This window comes from Anguilla anguilla, chromosome 12 (assembly GCF_013347855.1).
Source record: "Anguilla anguilla isolate fAngAng1 chromosome 12, fAngAng1.pri, whole genome shotgun sequence".
In the NCBI taxonomy this organism is placed as follows: domain Eukaryota; kingdom Metazoa; phylum Chordata; class Actinopteri; order Anguilliformes; family Anguillidae; genus Anguilla; species Anguilla anguilla.
The window spans coordinates 20,687,982-20,706,791 of NC_049212.1; the positions used below are offsets into that span (position 1 = coordinate 20,687,982).

At 39.0% G+C, this 18,810-nt stretch overlaps 1 protein-coding gene across 3 annotated transcripts in view; it reads right to left on the reverse strand.

Annotated features, from left to right (window-relative positions):
- Window positions 1-697: 697 nt before the first annotated feature.
- The window catches only part of LOC118210328 (cholinesterase-like), a 33,745-nt gene continuing 15,632 nt past the window's right edge, over window positions 698-18,810 (reverse strand). Inside the window, exon 4 of one of the 3 annotated variants that reach the window (XM_035386423.1) lies at window positions 698-780. In XM_035386423.1, coding sequence (XP_035242314.1) covers window positions 761-780 — 20 coding nt within the window. In that variant the 3' untranslated portion in view covers window positions 698-760. Of the gene's footprint in view, window positions 781-3,322; window positions 3,421-14,736; window positions 16,791-18,810 lie in introns of those variants that run through there. The other 2 variants (XM_035386422.1, XM_035386421.1) reach the window with 2 other exon arrangements.

The following is an 18,810-nucleotide window of genomic DNA, read 5'->3' on the forward strand; positions in this document are numbered from 1 at the left end:
AACATTTCATCAAGAAATAACTTATTGCCAGTTCTTCAACAGACTGAAGGAGAGGATCCTTACATGCAAAGAAAGTTAGCTACTAAATATAAATTCCAGTGCCTCTTGGATGTAGTACTAAAGCAAAGGAACATGTTTGGTTGAACACACGCACACACATACATGCATAGGTGTGTGTGTGTGTGTATTAAACAGTGAAAAGAAACAACACTGAAATATAGATAAGCAGCAGTTTTTCATGCACATAAGGAGCAGGGTGCCAGTCAGCCTGCGAGGCTGAAGCGCTGTTTGATTGCGCTGCATCGGCTGCCAGTTTGAGAGAACCACTCGGCATACTCTTTCACCGGTGCTCCTTGAATCAATTAAGGCAAGATAAATCTAACCCGCTAAAGTGTGCAGGGAGGAAGGATGGCAATATTTTGTGTCTGGAGGACAAGGCGGCCAGCTTCTTGTATCGATTATTAAGAGCTTTGAGGTGTTTTACGCAAACTGCCAGCACTGATTGAACAGGCACATTTATTTATTTATTTATTTACTTTCATTTTGTTTGGGTGTGGGGGGGAGTATATTTATGTATACCATATAGCCTATACTGTCAAAAAGACCAATAATGGACTCGGGATAACAGTCATAAAAGGGGGGAGACAGGAAGAAAGGGGGAATAAGGGAAAAAAAAGACAGAGGGTTGAACCAGGGGGAGCATTGGCAAGTTTTTTATTTTATTTCTTTCTTTGCCGGGTCAATAATTATCGTCTCTTCATCAGTTCCAGCCCTCTTGTTCTGTATGGGAACAATCATAGTTAGCAGAAAATAAGTCCTACACAAAATAATATCAGTTAAACTGTGTAATATTATAAAATATAAGACTGCGGACAGCTTTAATCAAGGTGTACATCAATTACATTGTGCATTTTTAAAAAAAATCTTGTAAAAAAGTTTACATGGTCAATAGTATTTTCAGCAGCACTGTTCCCTATCAGCCGAATCTATAAATCAAATCAAATCAATTTTGTTTTTAGAGCGCTATTTACAGAAGATTGTCGCAAAGACGCTTTACACAGTAGCAGAAACTACAGCTAGCTAACACTTCGTAGTGTTACTTTTGTCAGAAGTTAGCTAAACTAACAAACTAAACACTTAGCTATGTTAGTTCAGCCGGGTATTTTCCTCCAAAGAAGCATCTAGTTAGAAAAATCATTGGGGCCTTTTTAACTCTAAAGTGACTTGCAGACCTTTTTTGACTCAGCAATTATTTGATCAACAAATGAGGCAATAACAATGTGCAGAACTGTGTATTTTCCCAATAATTTTCCCATTATGAGACACACCCCCTCCCCCAAAAATAAATAAATAAATAAATAAATAAATAAATAAATAAATAAATAAATAAATAAAAATAATAATAATAGTAATAAATGTATTTTTTATTTTTTATTAATAAATAACATATTCATTGGGTCTACATGATTCCCATGGGCGACCCATTTCTGTATCAAAACGACAGATTTTGCCCAAAGGTGACAAGTTTCCAGGTATGTTATGTCCTGTCTTCCTGGTAATTACATTTTTCCTCCCTTAATTTACATGGTTGCTTGGGAACCGGATTGCTGAATTTGTGGCCAGTGGTTAAAGGGGAAGAGGCCGTGCTACCTAAATGCACATCCCGGAGCAGCTCTGTGGGGTTGCCTGCTTATTGATTCTGACAGAGACTGAGAATCTTCTTTCTCATGGCAAAAACAATATGATATTCTGTGTTTTCTTTTAAGAACAAACACTATGCTAATATATTTTGTTGTCATCACGTTTTAACTCAAAATGTTTAAAAAGCCAATCGCCTGAGGTTCCATCCATTGTCCTCCACACAAATTCTGTTTACCTCTGCCCCCTTCCTCAAGTCCATGTCAGGTTTATGATTGAGTGAATTCCACATTCCAACTGAAAATGTTCAAGAAATTCCCATTGGTTGAGTATTGTGGAATTGTCAGAACACTTTGGCCGTGCGGAAGAGGAGGAATGTACTGTTCCAAAAATATCACTTTTTGAATAAAATTAAAAGGATGAAATATTGGATGAATAAGCACGTCAAAAATGAGAAACAATGGCATATGAAGCAGAGAAAGAAAATGAACAATGTGAAAGCAAGTCACTTGGCTGCTTCAGGCCTGCCCTTTGCACCCTCCCAGTTTGCAGCCATTGTTCAAGCCAAAAATAACGTGAGAAGGCAAATATTTGTATGATAATCTTTTGCACTGCTCAGTATGCCAGGCCTACTTATATCAATCTCACAGTGCTGCAGAACTGAGCAGAGCAGTAGTGACACTTAGCCCACTTGTTTATTTGAAAGCAATTTTGCAATATTTAAGGAAACAAAGTGGAGTCTGCGTCTGAAAATTTTGGGCAGAGAAAAAAGCCTGTCTGTTTCCGGCACGGTTTCTGTGTTGTTATTTTCAATGTTCTCACTTCTGAAAAGTGAGAAATTCTGACATTTCGGATTGACCCTTGGAACTTCACACAGTAAGATGCTTCAGATTTGTATGCAATGGAACTTTTTGCCTCTGCAGGGTATAGGAGCTGCTAATACGGTGCCCTTCCAGCTTTTGATTTTTCTCTACTCTATTTGAAGCTGGTCTTCCATCAAGCAGTTGAAAGCAAGCATACTCATACAGTCTAAAGCAAATACAGGAGATATGCGATAAATGTAGCAGGAAAATAAGGCACGAAGGTATATGAGGTTACTGAGTGTCGTGGATATCTTCACAGCTACATTGTTTTGTTAGGTCAAAGTGAATCTGGGAATCAGTGTGATAGCTTCAGCTGGTAGTTTTAAACTGAACTAAACTTAAATGAAACTTGTACTAAAATTATATTTTTAAAGTTGTTGTGCTCAAACAGTGAATACCATTATGCAACAAGATGAAGACGTGTTGCCTATTTTTCTTAGTTGAAGGTTTCCTCCAATCATGGAATACCAGTCTGCAAATTAAAATGTACAATTTGTATATATATATATATATATATATATATTCTTTATTTTTTATTTTTAACCTCAGTGTTCTAGTAAGCTCAGTGTACCAACTAAACAATTCAAAGTAAAGGTGCTGGTGACTGATTATATAAATTACCATATACTGTTAAGCCTTATGTTTTGAGTGTAGGCCTACATGTGAGTACCCAGCTGGTCTGTTACAGGTCTAGCACGCTTTGTCCTGTGTGAACTGTCAGGTACCAGTCCATGGGCCAGTCCTTCTTCACAGGCTTCTCTTCAACAAAGGTCTTCTATTTTTGCATTCTCACCAAAACTACTGTTTTCTCATTCCCACACCTGTATCACAAGAGCTGGTATGGAGGGTTAAGCGAGCCGTGGGTCCATTTCCTATACAAGGCTGGTGCCTGGCTTCTTCCAGGGCATATGAGCCTGTTCTGAGAAACACACGAGGAGCAGAGACAAAGAAGCAGAGTGAAGCAAGAGAAAGCTTAATGTACTGGAACCTTCATCTACCATACCAACTGTTGTTGATTTGCTTAGTGTGAAAAGGGAATTCTGTACAAAAGTCCCTCCAACATCCCCCAATATGTTCACCAATATCAAAAAAATCTCTATAGATGCTGAATCTGTAGTGGTATCCCTGAAAAGGGAGGGTGCACAAAGCACTGAATTTTTTTTGTTGCATAAAATAGCTAATGTATTTTATGCTAATACTTTTGGAGGGCACTGTTTATATACTGCATTTACAACAATATACAATAGCAAACATACATTTGTATCAACAAATATTGCAATATTTAAACATATATACATGGTGTTTACATTTTGGGGGGTGGGTCTGGTTTTCAAACTGTAAAATCTATATCTATGTATCCCTCTGGCAGGGAGAGACCATGACCTCCTCAGACCCGTGGGTAGTGGCATCTGTAATACTGTCAAACGCTGATTTTTTCTACTTTAGCCCACTAATTTAATGCTTAGATTACGACATCAGCTAAGCTCAGGCTTGTTTGTATCAAATCCTAGCCTGAAGTGGATAATGGATTGAGGTATGCCTATTTGGCAAATATTTGAGAAAAACTTGTATTCACAGGTAGGCTGAAAAAATATTGAGTGCAATAAAGGCTTCAGTGCATCCATGTAACTTTCATTTTCTTCTACTTAAGCCCATTAACTTTGTAATAAATGTCAACTCACAACTGGGGTGACCATATATTGAATTTTAAAAGACAGGGGCAGGTTGGTGTTATGAACATAATACTAGACTATTTGTTTGTAGAAATATGGTATATGGCATGAGCAAAACTAACCTAACATTTTGGGAATTTAGAAATCTCATCTATTTTCTTTTTGCAGTCTAAAAAAGAAGACATTTCCGGGGAAAAGTCTGTGATCAGCCTAGTCAAAATGCAAAAATGTTATAAGCCTAACTTGATCAGCTCTACATTGTAAAGTGTATAAAAATGTCACTATTTAAACTCATTTTACATGCTAACTGCAGGTTATTGTATGCTATTGAAAAATGCTGCTGCGCTCATTAGCAGGCTACCTAGGGCTTGGATAAGGCTCTTTCCTATCGGTTATTTTACCTCCTTGCATCCTTTCCTTGCTTCCTTAGCTCCACTCAACAGAGGATGCAGAAAAATCACTCGAGGAAAGGACACAAGGACAGAGGAACTGAGGACGTGTGTATTAGGCAAATTAAATGTCCGTTCAGTGAAGCGTTAGTTTGAAGCCATGTCAATGCACCCGTGTTTCCTTGCTCAAGCATCCTTCGGGAACCTCCTAACTCCTCGCTCCTACCTCCCTCATTTAACAGGTTGGAATGTCCTTAAAGATGGCGGACCTCAATCTATTTCTGAGTAAGTCAAATGCTGAGGAGCTAAAGATGATTCACTGATCGGCCGCTTCATATCTCTCCTTGAACCAAAATTCTTTATATTAAATTCCAATTATTGTTTATTGCCATTAGCTTATATTAGATTTTTTGGTATGTTGTTGGGCCTCTTTTTGTCATATTGGGCCTGTGCGTTAATCCAGCCTTGCCCTTTAAATCGAGTGGTTTCCTTGCTGAGGTTCTAAAATGCTGATGTTCTGCAGTGATGGGGTTCCATTCGGGACCTGTGAAGTTCCTCTGGGTTGCTCCTGGAAAAAGGCGGAACATAAAAAATCCCTGTGCAATTTCACGCTGAGGGTGTTTTGATAATAGCCTCACAGGGACAGGAGCAAAAATAATTCCTCTTCAATAGAAGCATTTAATTCCCTGGCATCCCTCTGATAGGTTGATTAATGACCCAGACCCACTCCTCCAACAGAGAGAATGGGACACCGGCGACACAGATGGCTCTCTCTTCTTTTAAACTTTTTTTTCAGAAAGCACACATCATTTTCTTCCCTTTTTTAACAAATAAGGACATGTTACAGCCCAGCAGAGTGAGCCTCACACATCTACCTGAAAATACTCTGACACTTTGGCAATCAATCAAGAATAAAAGGAGCACTTTCTACATAACGCATCTTATAAACATCTATTTGCCTCACTTTAGACGGAACCAGGAAGGGAATGGATTGCTGTCCCCAGAGGGTTTGGCCGTCTGGCAGTTTGTGATTACAGAGGTGTTCCCCACTCCATCCTCCTTAGAAAGCTGTCGGTTATAACCTGCTCCCTGGGTCCCGGGTTTCCATAGGCTGGCCAGGGGCAGCCACCTGAAGCCTTCTACCCAATCACCCCTCTCTAGAAATCCGGTTTCATGAACTCACTTTGCTCCATATAAGATGGGCACCTTGTGGTAGCAGTCATATAGTATATCTGCACCTGAACAATTACAATGTGGGTTTTAGAGAAAAGATGCATGTGCTGATCTTGGGAATCTGGGCCACCAAGCAATTTGAATGCTTTGACTAAGATGAAGCTCACGCTGTCTTGTTAGTATCAAATCCTAGCCCCAGGTGTAAATACAGTGCAAGATAAATATAGCTTTCAAAATGTTATTTTTTAACATGAACATAATTTGAGGGCGTAGGGGGGTGGGGGGTTGGGTGGTTCTAAATGACTACATTTACAGTGCCAAAGAGAGGGTAAATTTTACGGTTCAGATTAGAAAATAATATGATCCCAAAGCCTCAGTCCATAAAATCAAGACCTAAGGTAAGTATAGAGTATCCTTTTCTGATAATGGAAATGAAAGTGGTGATAATGGATTGTAGTATGCTATGATGGGCTATATTAGAGTCATCATTTGGCTCAGGCTGCCAGTGATGTGGTATGCCTAGTCTGCAATCTGTGCTTGCTCTCTCCTGTAGCACTATATGGTGTAAAATTATCACTGACCCACAGGCAAGCATATCAGCAGTTAATTTAATGCGCTTTAGTTACTCTGCTCCTGATATGCAGTCGTTGGTGGCATGGCAGAAACTTTAGAGGGACTAACTGGCAATTCCAAGTAGGCTGAGAAACTATTTATTTAAACACTCCTGTTGTGCTATTTGACCAAAAACAATACCATTGCTGCTAATTAACGCTCTAATTAATTCTGCAGAACTCTGTTGGCCCCATACAGCCGCAGTCACAGGGCGCCTGGTATAGGAATGGTAGACCCTCCAACATGATAACACGTTAGACATTCAGATTATTAACTTACAGGCATGAAAATAAATAAATAAATAAATAAATAAATAAATAAATAAATAAAATGTTCCATTTAGATGGTGCCCCATGAACATGTACTCAGAACCCAGTTTTCCAGGCTGTAAATGCACCAGTCAAGGGAGGTGTGCTTTTTTGCCAGGATTCTTTCGGATGCATGAAGATAAATTTGGATAAACGGACCTTATGAGCCAGTTGTGGTACTTTCTTTCATTATTGACTGTGTTTTTACATTCACAGGTAACCCTATTTTCTCTCTCCTCTCTCTGACACACACACACGCAGTAGGAGAATCCCATTTCCTTACAGGAATGCAGAGATGGGCCCGGGACACTTGATATGTTTTGCTTTCTTGTACTAGGTCAGACACACACATATAGGTGCTGTGTCTTCTTTCTAACAAGAGTAAATACAACATGACCTTACAGGTCACATCTAATCTGATTTATTTTCCTGGAAATAAAATTAGAATGGATCTATTTTATGAGATCCTTTTTTTTTTTTTTTTTAAGATGACATTACTGTTTGGAGGCAGTGGAAAGGTTTGCTTCGTCAAATCGATATGAAGCCATTTAGATTCCACCATTACAGGAGTGGGGAGGACCTGACTGGCTTTCAATATCAAGCACGCAGGGCAAAGTTTTGCAGAAGATGGCAGATGAGCTCATCTTTCCGTCCCAGGAGCTAGTAGCCTGAAGCAACTTTCAGCGTTTATTTCCACTGACGGCCTCTGCTAAGAGCCAGTCTTATCAAACTCTGAAATGGAATCAACGCAATTACCGAAGTGTCTATCCTCTCCGGGAAATGGGAAGCAGTGCACCGCAAACTCTGGCTCAAAACGGCTCTGCTTTCCAATACTGCTATGAATATTGCAAAAAAAATATATAAATAAACATATGCACCAACATGTTTAAGCTGATTACAGATTTGGTCTTCATCTGCAAAGGTTGGCAAAAAAAAAAAAAAAAAAATCGAAAAGCAAAACTTTTCCTGTTCAGAAATATGTTAAGGTGACAAAAGACACATTTGTTTATATACAGTATTAATTGCTAACAACAGTGGGGATGCTTTGTTGACACATACACTGCTTAGGAAAGGTAGTAATATTTATTAAGGCACATGCAGTAATACAAATTAAGAGAAAACTGTTTATTACCAGACACCCTACTTATGAAGGGGAGATTATTAATACATAAAGGTGATGAGTAAAGCTGCATCTTACCCTGGTAATACATTTAATCTACTTGAAAATAAACTAAAGGCCCAAACTCCTTCATTAGTTTTTGTCCCCCCCCCCCCCCCCCCCCCCCCCCGTCCCCACATTGCAATGAATATATTCTTCTTTGTAATGTCCTGTGCTGTCCTCAGCTTGCCTGAACTCATTTCTCAAAGTCAGCTCCGATGCCGGGAATGCTGCTTGAAGATATGTCCCCCAAAAGACATTTTTCTATCTTCCCGTACCTTTTATGTTCTGCTTTATCTACATTATCATTCATGTGGGTGAAGTTTCCGAGATGACCTTCGAACTTGGGACATATTCAATTTCCCAGTAATCAAATTAAACAAAGCGCGGCGGTCTCCTTTGAGTGGGGCCCGCTACTTCTTCAAAAGTGCAGGGTAGCACGCCTCGAGGTTCCCAGGTCGTCTTCTCAAAGGAATCTTTTTATGCCGTGAGATGAGGTCAGGCACGTCTGTCTCAGACCAGCACACATTACTGTGAGTCATAACACTGAAGATAACACTGAGCTGATCAGGGGAAGAGGCTCTTACCATTAACTATGAATAAATATGAAGCCCAGTACTTTCACTGCCCATGGAAGGAGGCAAGGAGCGGGATATGTCTGCCTTCCTCTGTTTCCTCTGAGTTCCAGTGAGCAACACTCAGCAGTGGATGAAATAAAGTGATAGATCACTTGTTGCTGATATTAAACAGAGGAGTGAGAGGAAGATGGAGAAATAAAAAGAGCAAGGGTCACAGAGAGAAAAGGGGTTTGAGAAACAAGGCGAGACTGCTGTCTTTTTGCACTGCATTTGCTTTCTATTATATGCTTGCGTAGTTAATGTACCTGGTCCATAATACTGAACTTATCCGCACAGCATTTGGGACTTTTTTTTTTACGTGTGCTCTCAGATGTAAAGTCAGTCTGTATTGGTGTGAGCCAGAAAGGACTGATCAATGCCTGATCAAAATTGCTTTACTCCCTTTTCAAAAAAAAAAAAGCTTCCTTTGGGAAGCCTCACCTTCACAGTGGACATTGACACCAGGCCGATATTCAATCAACACTCTTAGCCACCTGCCTCATGGGCAAATCACAGAGCTGCTACTGACAGCTGCATTTTTCACTTGTCAAGGAGAGCCCCAGGTCCAAACCCCAGAGACAAGCAGTCATCAATACTGTAATTTGCCGTTAGCAGGTGGGTCAAAGCTGTGATTCCATCCACTCCCCTGTCATCATTTTTAGTGCTCTATCATCTCACGCAACTGCACAGTGGTCATCAGGTTTTCCAAATGCTCCAGCTCTGCAGGCAATAAGCCAATCCATTGGACAAGAACTAATAATCCCATCCACTTCAATCTGAGGATTCGGTCTAGTCATTGATTACAAAACAACAGTGCCCATTCTTCTGTCAACCAAGCAGACTTCAGGAACAAAAAAGAAATGACAACTAAACAAAAAATATGGGTACAGCAACAGGTATTTCATATTTCAAAGGATAGGAAAGTCCTCCAATGGAATTCACACATGGTATTGATCCTTTGCGCCCTGAACAGTATTGGACACAGGCTATTGGACAGTGCTAACCAGTCATGGCTCAGAGTTAAAACACATTCATTGCTTTCTGGCACACACACACACACAGACAAACATGCATGCAAGCAAACCACACGTGCTATCTGTTCTACCTTCTCTCTCCATCCATCATAAAAAACTGTTATCTGAATCAATGCAGAATCACCACAACCCAGCCCACCTCTTACTTTGAAAAACTGCATGCACCGGGTACCTAGTTTAAATCTCACATCAAAGGCTTTGCAATGTAGCTTGATCAAAGTCAGCTTTCTTCCGAGATCCACTAATCTATAAGCAGTAAATATGCCCCAAAAAATCTCTATCCTCCCTCTCAGACCAAGGCAAACTGAAAAAGTGGTGAGACTTTCTATTCTTGTACTATCAACATATCCACCTTGGCCTATTTTGCCTCAGCAAATGCACCAAATACCTCAGCTCATTTATGTATTGCATAACCTACCAGTAAGTGAGAACAGTGCTGAGAAGAATGAAAAGAGAAATAAAGTGATCTAAAGTCATATAAATCTAAAGCTATCTTCAACAAGAATGCTCTCTCCCTCCCTTTGTCTCTCGTTCTCATACACAGGAAGCCAGACAGAGAAAGAGAGAGAGAGAATCAACATAATTTTAGAAACTGTAAAATATTAGTAAAACATGAGTTTTAAAAAGTTCTGTATATGTAAGCTGTCCAATCAGTTAAAAGGTTACAAGTTGTAGTTGTTATTTCAAATCCACACAGGCTTTGAAAATTGACAGTGTATTTTCTGCCAAGCCCCCTGTACCTTATTTAAATGATATATCACTATGATAGGTGAATACTGCAAGATGACATAGGATGGTCCCCAACCCCTTGTTGCCACAGCATCTCGGCCGGTGCCTGTCAATCACCCCACGCCTGTTCCCCACATTGAATTCACGGGAGGAGGAACAAATTACCTGCCTGGCCTGAGAATTCTCACTGCAGGAGAGCAGCTTCCTTGAAACCCTATGCACCAGGACAGATTAGGCTGGGTCCATTGTCCCTTTGCTTTAAAAAAAAAAACATTTTGGAAAGATGGGGAAAATATTTGTAAAATGTTGCCGTCTTCACCCGTTCCTTTGACCACAAGTGAAAATCAATTTTTTTTGCCCCAAAATCAAGTGAGAAATGCAGTCATTGATCACTTGTACATCTCCAACTCAGTGACAACACTAAGCCACAGTGAAAGGCAGGACAGCAGAAGAGAAAACAAATCTTAAAATCCATATCTTGACTTGAGTGTAATTACCACTATAATTAGAAGCAGTGCTGTGGTTTTGCCGGTCGAAGCTGCAGAGACCACAGTATGATGCTGAGGTATTTTCGATGAAAAAAGAAACAGGTCTGGGTCACAAAAAAATAATAAAAAATTTGCAGTTGCATAAAAATATCCTGAGAGATGAGGCCCCCCTGCCTGTTGGTGAACAATTCTGCTGATGACAAAAATCTAGCCGTAACCATAAATATAAAAATGAGTTTCCAAGGACAGCAAGCTGCACTGCAATGGGCTGAAGGACCTTGCTTCCCATAGTCTAGACTGATATCTGATCATCCTGCTATTCTTAAGGGTAGCACTCCCTGACTTCAGTTCAATCAACTTACCTGTTCAGTTGCCCTGACAAGTGGGATAAGGTCACGCAGCCCCAAATTCAACCAAAACCCATCAGAAGTCATCTTGAGGGATAGTGCCACATTACAAAAGAGACTTTCTCTTGAGCTGCTATGTCAGGTCTGATTGAAGTCACTTTATCTTATACATACAGTGTATATGTCTACAGATAATGAGATAATGTAATACCTTTGACTGAATCCAGGTGATAGTATGTGTATGTATGATAAGACAATGTCACAATATTTTAGATAAATAATACAGGTAGTGTTGTGCTACAAGATTCAGTCAATATGACATTGCTTGTATATAGAATTATAGTTTCTACTCTAAGCTGCTGCTGGGCAGACATGCTGTTCGGATATCCGTTCTGATCGGGAGGGTCCTCCAGAGGGTGGGGTCAATGCCTCACAGCTGTGTACAGCCAATATTGCTGTGTGAAACAGAATATCCATAAACCGGATCCATATGGCTAGAATGCAATGGTGTAAACATTGGAAATCTTTCTAAATTGTGTAAAATACCCCCACACCACTCCACCATCAATTACCCAAACCGATAATTATGAAGCCCTTCATATTTTTCTGAAAATGATGTATTATCTCTGACTGTTTGCGTAACATTCTAAAAAGTGTCCTTCGCTGGACGTGCCAGTGCAGCCCTCAAGAAAATTTTACAAGCCATCAATTGATTCAGCTCGCGCTGCCATAAATTTCAAATTGAATCTACAGAGTACGTTGTCAAGGTAAAAATGTTTATGAAATGGCAGATTCTGTGAAGCAGCCCCAGTGTTATTGACGTTCGAGGGGATGTGATGCCTCTCAGCTCTGGAAGCACCAGGAGCAGTTTTACACTGCCGTACCTCCGAAAAGGTCACTGAAGAGCCAGTTCTGAGTGATTAGTTTACAAATGAATGACTGTGGCATTTAAAGACTGCTTCTGTCCTTTTAATAAAAACCAAAAGACCCACAAACCAGGTGATGGTGATTACATGGAACACATCATTTTATGTGGAAAACAGTGATGTCACATCACACAGAGAACACACAAAAATGTCACTGCATCCTTTCCACAAGACATAAGACACAAGACACATTCAGTTTCTACAACCGTGTGTGTATATGTTTGTATATATGTGCATATATATATATATATATATGTAATTACACCATTTTATTATTTAATACAGCCAGTTTTACATTATAATACCACATATCCACATATAATACTCCACTGTAATGCTCTATACACTCTTTATAAAAAGGTAATACCATTTTAAAGATGGCACTAATATTAAGGCATAAAAGGGTAAATCATATAAATATAAATCATAAATAAATGCAATCTGTGCAAAGAGCCCATCAATCAAAGCTATAGACTATAGACCACATCCTGCCATTTTTACTGGATATCACACACATGAAACCTGAAAACCTTAATAAAAGAGGCATCACAAACAAAGCAGTGAAAACCTAAGTTAAAGGACAAACTGACGCTAATTTCTATAAACCGGTCTGACTGCTATATATCTGTGTCAGTGCATCACTTTTATAAATCACCCAGGCACTGTGCATAGGACTTCAGATCTAAGTCAATCACCTATTCCATATATCAAGAGAAAGTGGTATGATAGATGTCAAAAAGGTCATTTGTTTTACATTCCTTTGAGCCCTCGACAACTGACGGCTCATCTGTATTACTCCCTTTTTAGTGATCAACTTTCTATTGTTTCTGACAGTGTAAGGACAATGCATACATAACAGTAATCACATTTCTCTGTCTCAGCCCCCTCCCTCCATCAGCAATCTCAGGCCCAGTGAAGTCAGATACATTTTCAGCACAAGACAAAATCAACAAGCTTCCCACATTGCTTATGGAAGTGCTCTCTCTAATCTAGCTTCTCTCTAGAGGTCTTGACCTGGAATGCTTTTGCGTTGTTGACACCAGAAGCAGTTATTTATGGCACAATGTGATATATAAATACAGTCAGGTCCAGAATTATTGGCACCCTTGATGAAAATGAGGAAAAAGGCTTTCTAAAATGGCACAGCTAATGGTCTATTTTATTTAACGAGGTGTTCTATTTCAAATCAGTATAGGTGTCCCACAAGACTGTTAACCTCAGGGTTGAGGAACTGTATTGTAGCCTTCCATCACTTTGTGTTGTACTAGGGTATTAAAAAGACATATTATTAAACATACCACGAAGTACAGTGAAGATTTTAGTGGATCTTTGGGTCTCCACATCTCAAAATGAACAATAAAATGCTACCTCCATGTCAGCAGTCTCTTTGGAAGGGTTGCATGCAAAAACCAACAAATTCAATCACCTGGCCAAACATCATTGGAACAAAGACTAATGATTCTATGACACTGCAATGGATAGTTCATGTACAAATTAGGCATATTGTGTAGAGATCAAAGATTCATTCATTCATACTGTTGCATGTCCATCAACTGAAAGTTGTGAGAACATGCATCGCATTGTAAATATATTTTATTGTGTGTTCAACCAGTGCACTTTGGTTCATTAAATTTATCCTTTGTTATGACTGCACTACAAATGCAATGACAGCAGCCTGAGTGATTCAATCAGTACAATGGGTCATGTGGGTATAGGTAAACATGCCCCAATGGTTTGAGCCATCTCATAAAGCCCCTGCAAATGTAGCTTGAACTCAGCTAGTTCACTGAATCTGAATATCTCTATTAGTCCTTGATTCGAGTATACAAGGTACATTTCACTTGGAATGTTTAATATCGCAGTGACATTGTACTTATGTAGTCTGCTATAAGTACATTTTATGTAAAACCATGCATGCCTTCAAAAGGTTTTAAAAGGAATTGTTCATATATAAACACCATGTAGGCACAGAAGTAATTCCATTTGGTGCTAAGGGTTTCTATGCAGTAATACTGTGCAATAAGGTCTTAATCATTAAACGTAAATACAATGAAACACAGATGATTTGGAACTGTATGAGGTCACATTAATGACATGTCTAAATACTCACATATATTACAGTCCAAGTGGTTTGACTGCCTCAAGATGGTAACTATAAAATAGACAGCTCTTTGTGCCACTGTTTTCCACTGGCATAATGAAGCCCCATCTGCCCATGTTCTAAAGGAGTGATTGACCTATAAAGTTTCTAGTATTGATGAAATCACATTTCAGTAAACATGACATATTGACATTTCCTGTTTTATATTTGCATCTTCCTTCTGGCAAATATTATAATAATGTCCACAGAAACATAAAATTGCTTATCTCATGACCTTGACATTGCAAAAGCAAAAGTTTTCTCATGATCATGCCTTTGTGATTGTGCTTTCTCATGTTCTCGCGATAAACCCGTAGAGGCAATGCAAATGATTATTATTTTGGTCTCTTTGTATTCTCTTGCAGCTGAATATATTTAATATGTGTGCAAAAAATAAAGCTCAATCATATTTTTAATCAACATTTAAATTTAAAAGTAGCTGAGGGGGTGGGGTTATTTTTATTCCACACCCCAAGCCAAAGACAAACTTGAAAAAGTGTCTGTTGCGGATAAAACTTGGACACGTGCAGTCAATACCGCAGACAGAGACAGATGGATACATTTGCACGAAGGTAAGCGGTAATTTGCCTATTAATAACATTAGATAACATGTCTAGTCTATTAACTGGAGTTAGTCGAGTGATTAAATCAAAGTTTATTTGTCAAATGCACCTTTATCAATATAGCAGATATGCAGTTGTTAGCTGGCAATGAAACGCTTAACATTAGCATGTGAAGGGAAATCATAGCTAGTAGCGAAACAATAAAATAAATAATAAACTAAAATAAGAAAAGTGGCTGAATTTTCAAGTCATCACATTGGTGGCAAGTGTGTGCATGAGTGCGGCACGTTCACGTTTTTTTTTTTTGGCAAACATTAGGCTTTTTTGGGGCAAGAAATATGGCTCTTTTTTTTTGCGGGTTCACCATTTTCAAATCTGGCAATTTTTCCACTCATCTAAGGCAGCAACCAGTATCCACTTGGTTAATTTAGCCCAATAGCTACTCCTCTAATTGCTGTAATTCAGAAAAATATTTGTGTGCCTTCCTGACATAAACACCCATAAGATTTTATGTTGTTTTGATAAAACCACTAATTATAGTTTAGTAGCCATGCGATGCTAGCTCTTGTGCTACCGAATGCTAACTTGTTTAGCTAGCTCTTTATAGCTACCTGCATGCATATTACTGATTTCTCAGTGAAAGTAATGGTGGTAATTAATGGTCCACATTGCAGTTGAATCAATTTGTATATGCTGTATCATTTACATAGTCATTTGGAGCACCTATTTATATGTGGTGAATCTGTCAGATATCCTACTGTAATAAATAGGCACAATGGTCAGCAGCCAGTACCTAGCAGCATCTTCTATTGATAACACCTTAAAAAGAATAACTAGCATTGAAAACAATCACTGAAATAGCTATTTTTTGCATTCGCAAGTAACAGTAACATACGGTTTTCACATCAACTATCCATATCAAGGAAAAGCAGCATTAAATGTAGTTCAGTTTACATACATAGATTGCTTCATAGACATATTTCAGTGCAGAACCAGAATGCCAGCTAAGGTTAGGTATCTGGTTAGTACTAAAATGAATAAAGCCAGAATACATGTACCTAACTATGTGTATTGTTGGGCAGAGATACTCAGATAAATTACTGAAAGTACTTTTTGACAGCCTGTTAAGTTTGCTCTTTCGCATTTATTCCATTGATCTGCTTGGACAGCAATCAACTCGGGTAACCTTCCCTCACCAACTTACCATGCTCTCTTTAGTGTTTGGCTGCCTACATGTTATTTTTGGTAATGTTAGTGACGATGCAATCCAACTTCATTCTGGAGACAAACATTCTTTTGTTTCTGATTTTAGACCACTTAGTCATAAGCCAAATATTGAAGAGCATAGTGCAAAGTTTAACCTACCTAAATTACATCTCCTTAATCATTTCCCAAATGTCTGTGACATTTCCGGATAAATTTAAATATAACTTTGGTTATATGAAAATTAAAATGAACTGCTTTTATTTAACTCTTGATTGTAAGCGGGCTACTTTCAGTTTCGGTGTCTGTAATACAAAAGTGCCCATTTCATAGTACCCATTTTAGAATCCATAGATCAGAACTCCCTAGAAATTTGTCATTTTGATCACTGATCAAATATTGACTTTACAGTCATAAAAAATATGAACAAAAAAATCCGGCAAAAAATTATAATAAAACAAACAAACTACATATTTAAGTGAGAGTTCACAATCCTGGAATAAATTGGGGGAAATCACACTTGACCTATGAAAAAATGCTTTCTAACATGCACGGTTTTTCAGAACTGTACTATATGGTATGTGACTTCATTTCAGAGAAAATGTGTTCAACACATGCAAGTCAGTGGGGTACAATCTGCATTCGTAACCAGTTTATATGAGGAATATAAAATAAGGGATACATAATGTACGCTATCATCAACATTTACTTAAGTATGTAATCCCCATATTTTTTTGTTGGAAAATTGAATTATACTGTTTAATGAAGTGATACACTTAAAACTTGCACAAACAGACACGCAGTTAAAGTATGCCACATTGGTTCTTTTTGAGGCTATAGTCATTAAATTGATTTTTCCAATCCAGCATGTAAGAGAGCCAGCGATGGAACTGGGTCTTCCACTGCAGCTCTGCTTTGTCAATGCTCACTGAGGAGAGAGGAAGAGGGGGGGAGAGAGAGAAAGTGAAAGGAAGAGGCAGAGGGAAAAGGAAAGAGAAGAAAAAACATAAAGTCACTAAACCTGCAGCTCCAACTCTTCCTCTCCTCCTACCGTTGTTCTGCAAAGGCCTCATCTCTCACACCTCTCACACATCTATCACTAGCTCCTCTTCGGTACAGCTGGCTTCTCATTTTTGTGAAGCACACTATTACGCATGTATTACGTATTTGCTCAGCAGACGTCCTCATCCAGGGATGACCTACAGTTTGAAGTCAAAGCTATCATGCCGCCTCATTTGTGCTGCTGGGTTTGAACTGTAATGAATGAAGCACCTTGCCTGAGGGCAAAGCAGCACTGTCCCTCCTGGGTATCAAACCTGCAAACCTCACAAATGCAGCATCCTTTCCTCTATTCCATATCACTGCTGCACATGCCTCTTCTCTGTTACTAAGGTAACCTTATAATAAATATGTGTGACTGTTCTTGTGCAAGTCCTTGAGCCATGTCTGCATGGTTGCCTGACCCCAAAATATGCAATTCACATGTGCTGTAGGTTGCATGTGTGAATTTTAAAGCAGGTCAAAAGCAAATAAAATGCATTGCACAGTAATGTATGGACTTCCAGAAGAATGTCTAGCATTTTAAAGGCCTGAACAGAGGCCCACAAAAAGGTCAGAACCCACTGCCATGGAAGAGGGGTTGCACCTTGACATTTTTGTCAGGGGCCAAGTGAACACACACACACACACACACACATATATATATATGAACACGTGTGTGTGTGTGTGTGTGTGTAATATAATTTTATAACAACTTTTGGTTAAAACTCTGAAATGTAACTTACCTGTTATAAAATTTATTTCTATACAGAATGCTCTGTTCTTTTTTGTTGACAGTATGTGATGTTGATGGGCTGATGAGGAGACCTGCGTGAGGTCGCTCCTCTTTTCTAGAACACTTAAAGTAGGCTTCTTTTTGGGCCATTAGCTTCCCTGATCACACCTTAAGTCGACTGTCTCAGGTGCCCTACATTTGAAATATGAAAGTTGAGTACACCTCATCCCAACAGAGAAAGCCCAAAAATTAATGTAGAGCCATGAGTTAAAAAAAGGATCTGTGATAAATGAGGAAAAAATAGAAAAAGGAACTCCGGCAAAAAAAAAAAACTGTGACATTCAAGCCTGGCTGTGCCTTATGTTAAAATGTCCTTAACATAAAAGCAGGACATTTTCCATCACTCCACTTCCAGAGGTCTCCAAAGGCAGAGCGACGGATCTGTGCAGATTTCACACAGGGAAAGCCGAGTGTAAAAACTGCACCTTGAAGTTCATTTTCTGAACTCTCCCTAGTGAACAACTTCCTCTGAGCAAAGCTTCAGCAGTGCTCCTTTGTTTGTTTGGAAACAGAAGCCTGGGTTTGCAGGTGGTCGTGAGCACTAGTGAGCCAGGAGTCTTAGGGAGACAAACCTCCCTCAGGAAGACAGATACTGCAGCCCTGGGAAGGGCAGCAGGTTGGTAGTGGGTCTGTCTAATCACTGTCCTTTTATGCATACGCTTGCTGGGCTTTTTAATGGGCTGTATTCAATGTCTCATGTCATGACTGAAAAGGAAGTTAAATCAATTTTGTACCCACTAAACCCGAAAACCTCTCTGAATTTTCAGTCACAAAAATGTATCAAAAATTGTATATTTAACAGAATAAAAATTAAAGCACACTGAAGCAGGAATTTGAAAAATAAAACCTCTATTAGATCTTGGTTTTTAGATGTCTTTTATAGATTAGCATTCTGTTTTATCATCCACAGTCTATAAAACCCTTATGAAATGTCTCATTCCATTGACAATTGACAGTGATTGGTGGAAAAAGTTTGTCAAGCTACTCAGTGTAACAAACTGAAAACAAAGTATGTGGCACTGCACTAGAAATAAATAGGACCGATTAATTCCACCTTCTTCACTCTGTCAAATCCCTTTCCCAAGACTTCAAAGCTTGAAATTCCAATTCAGTT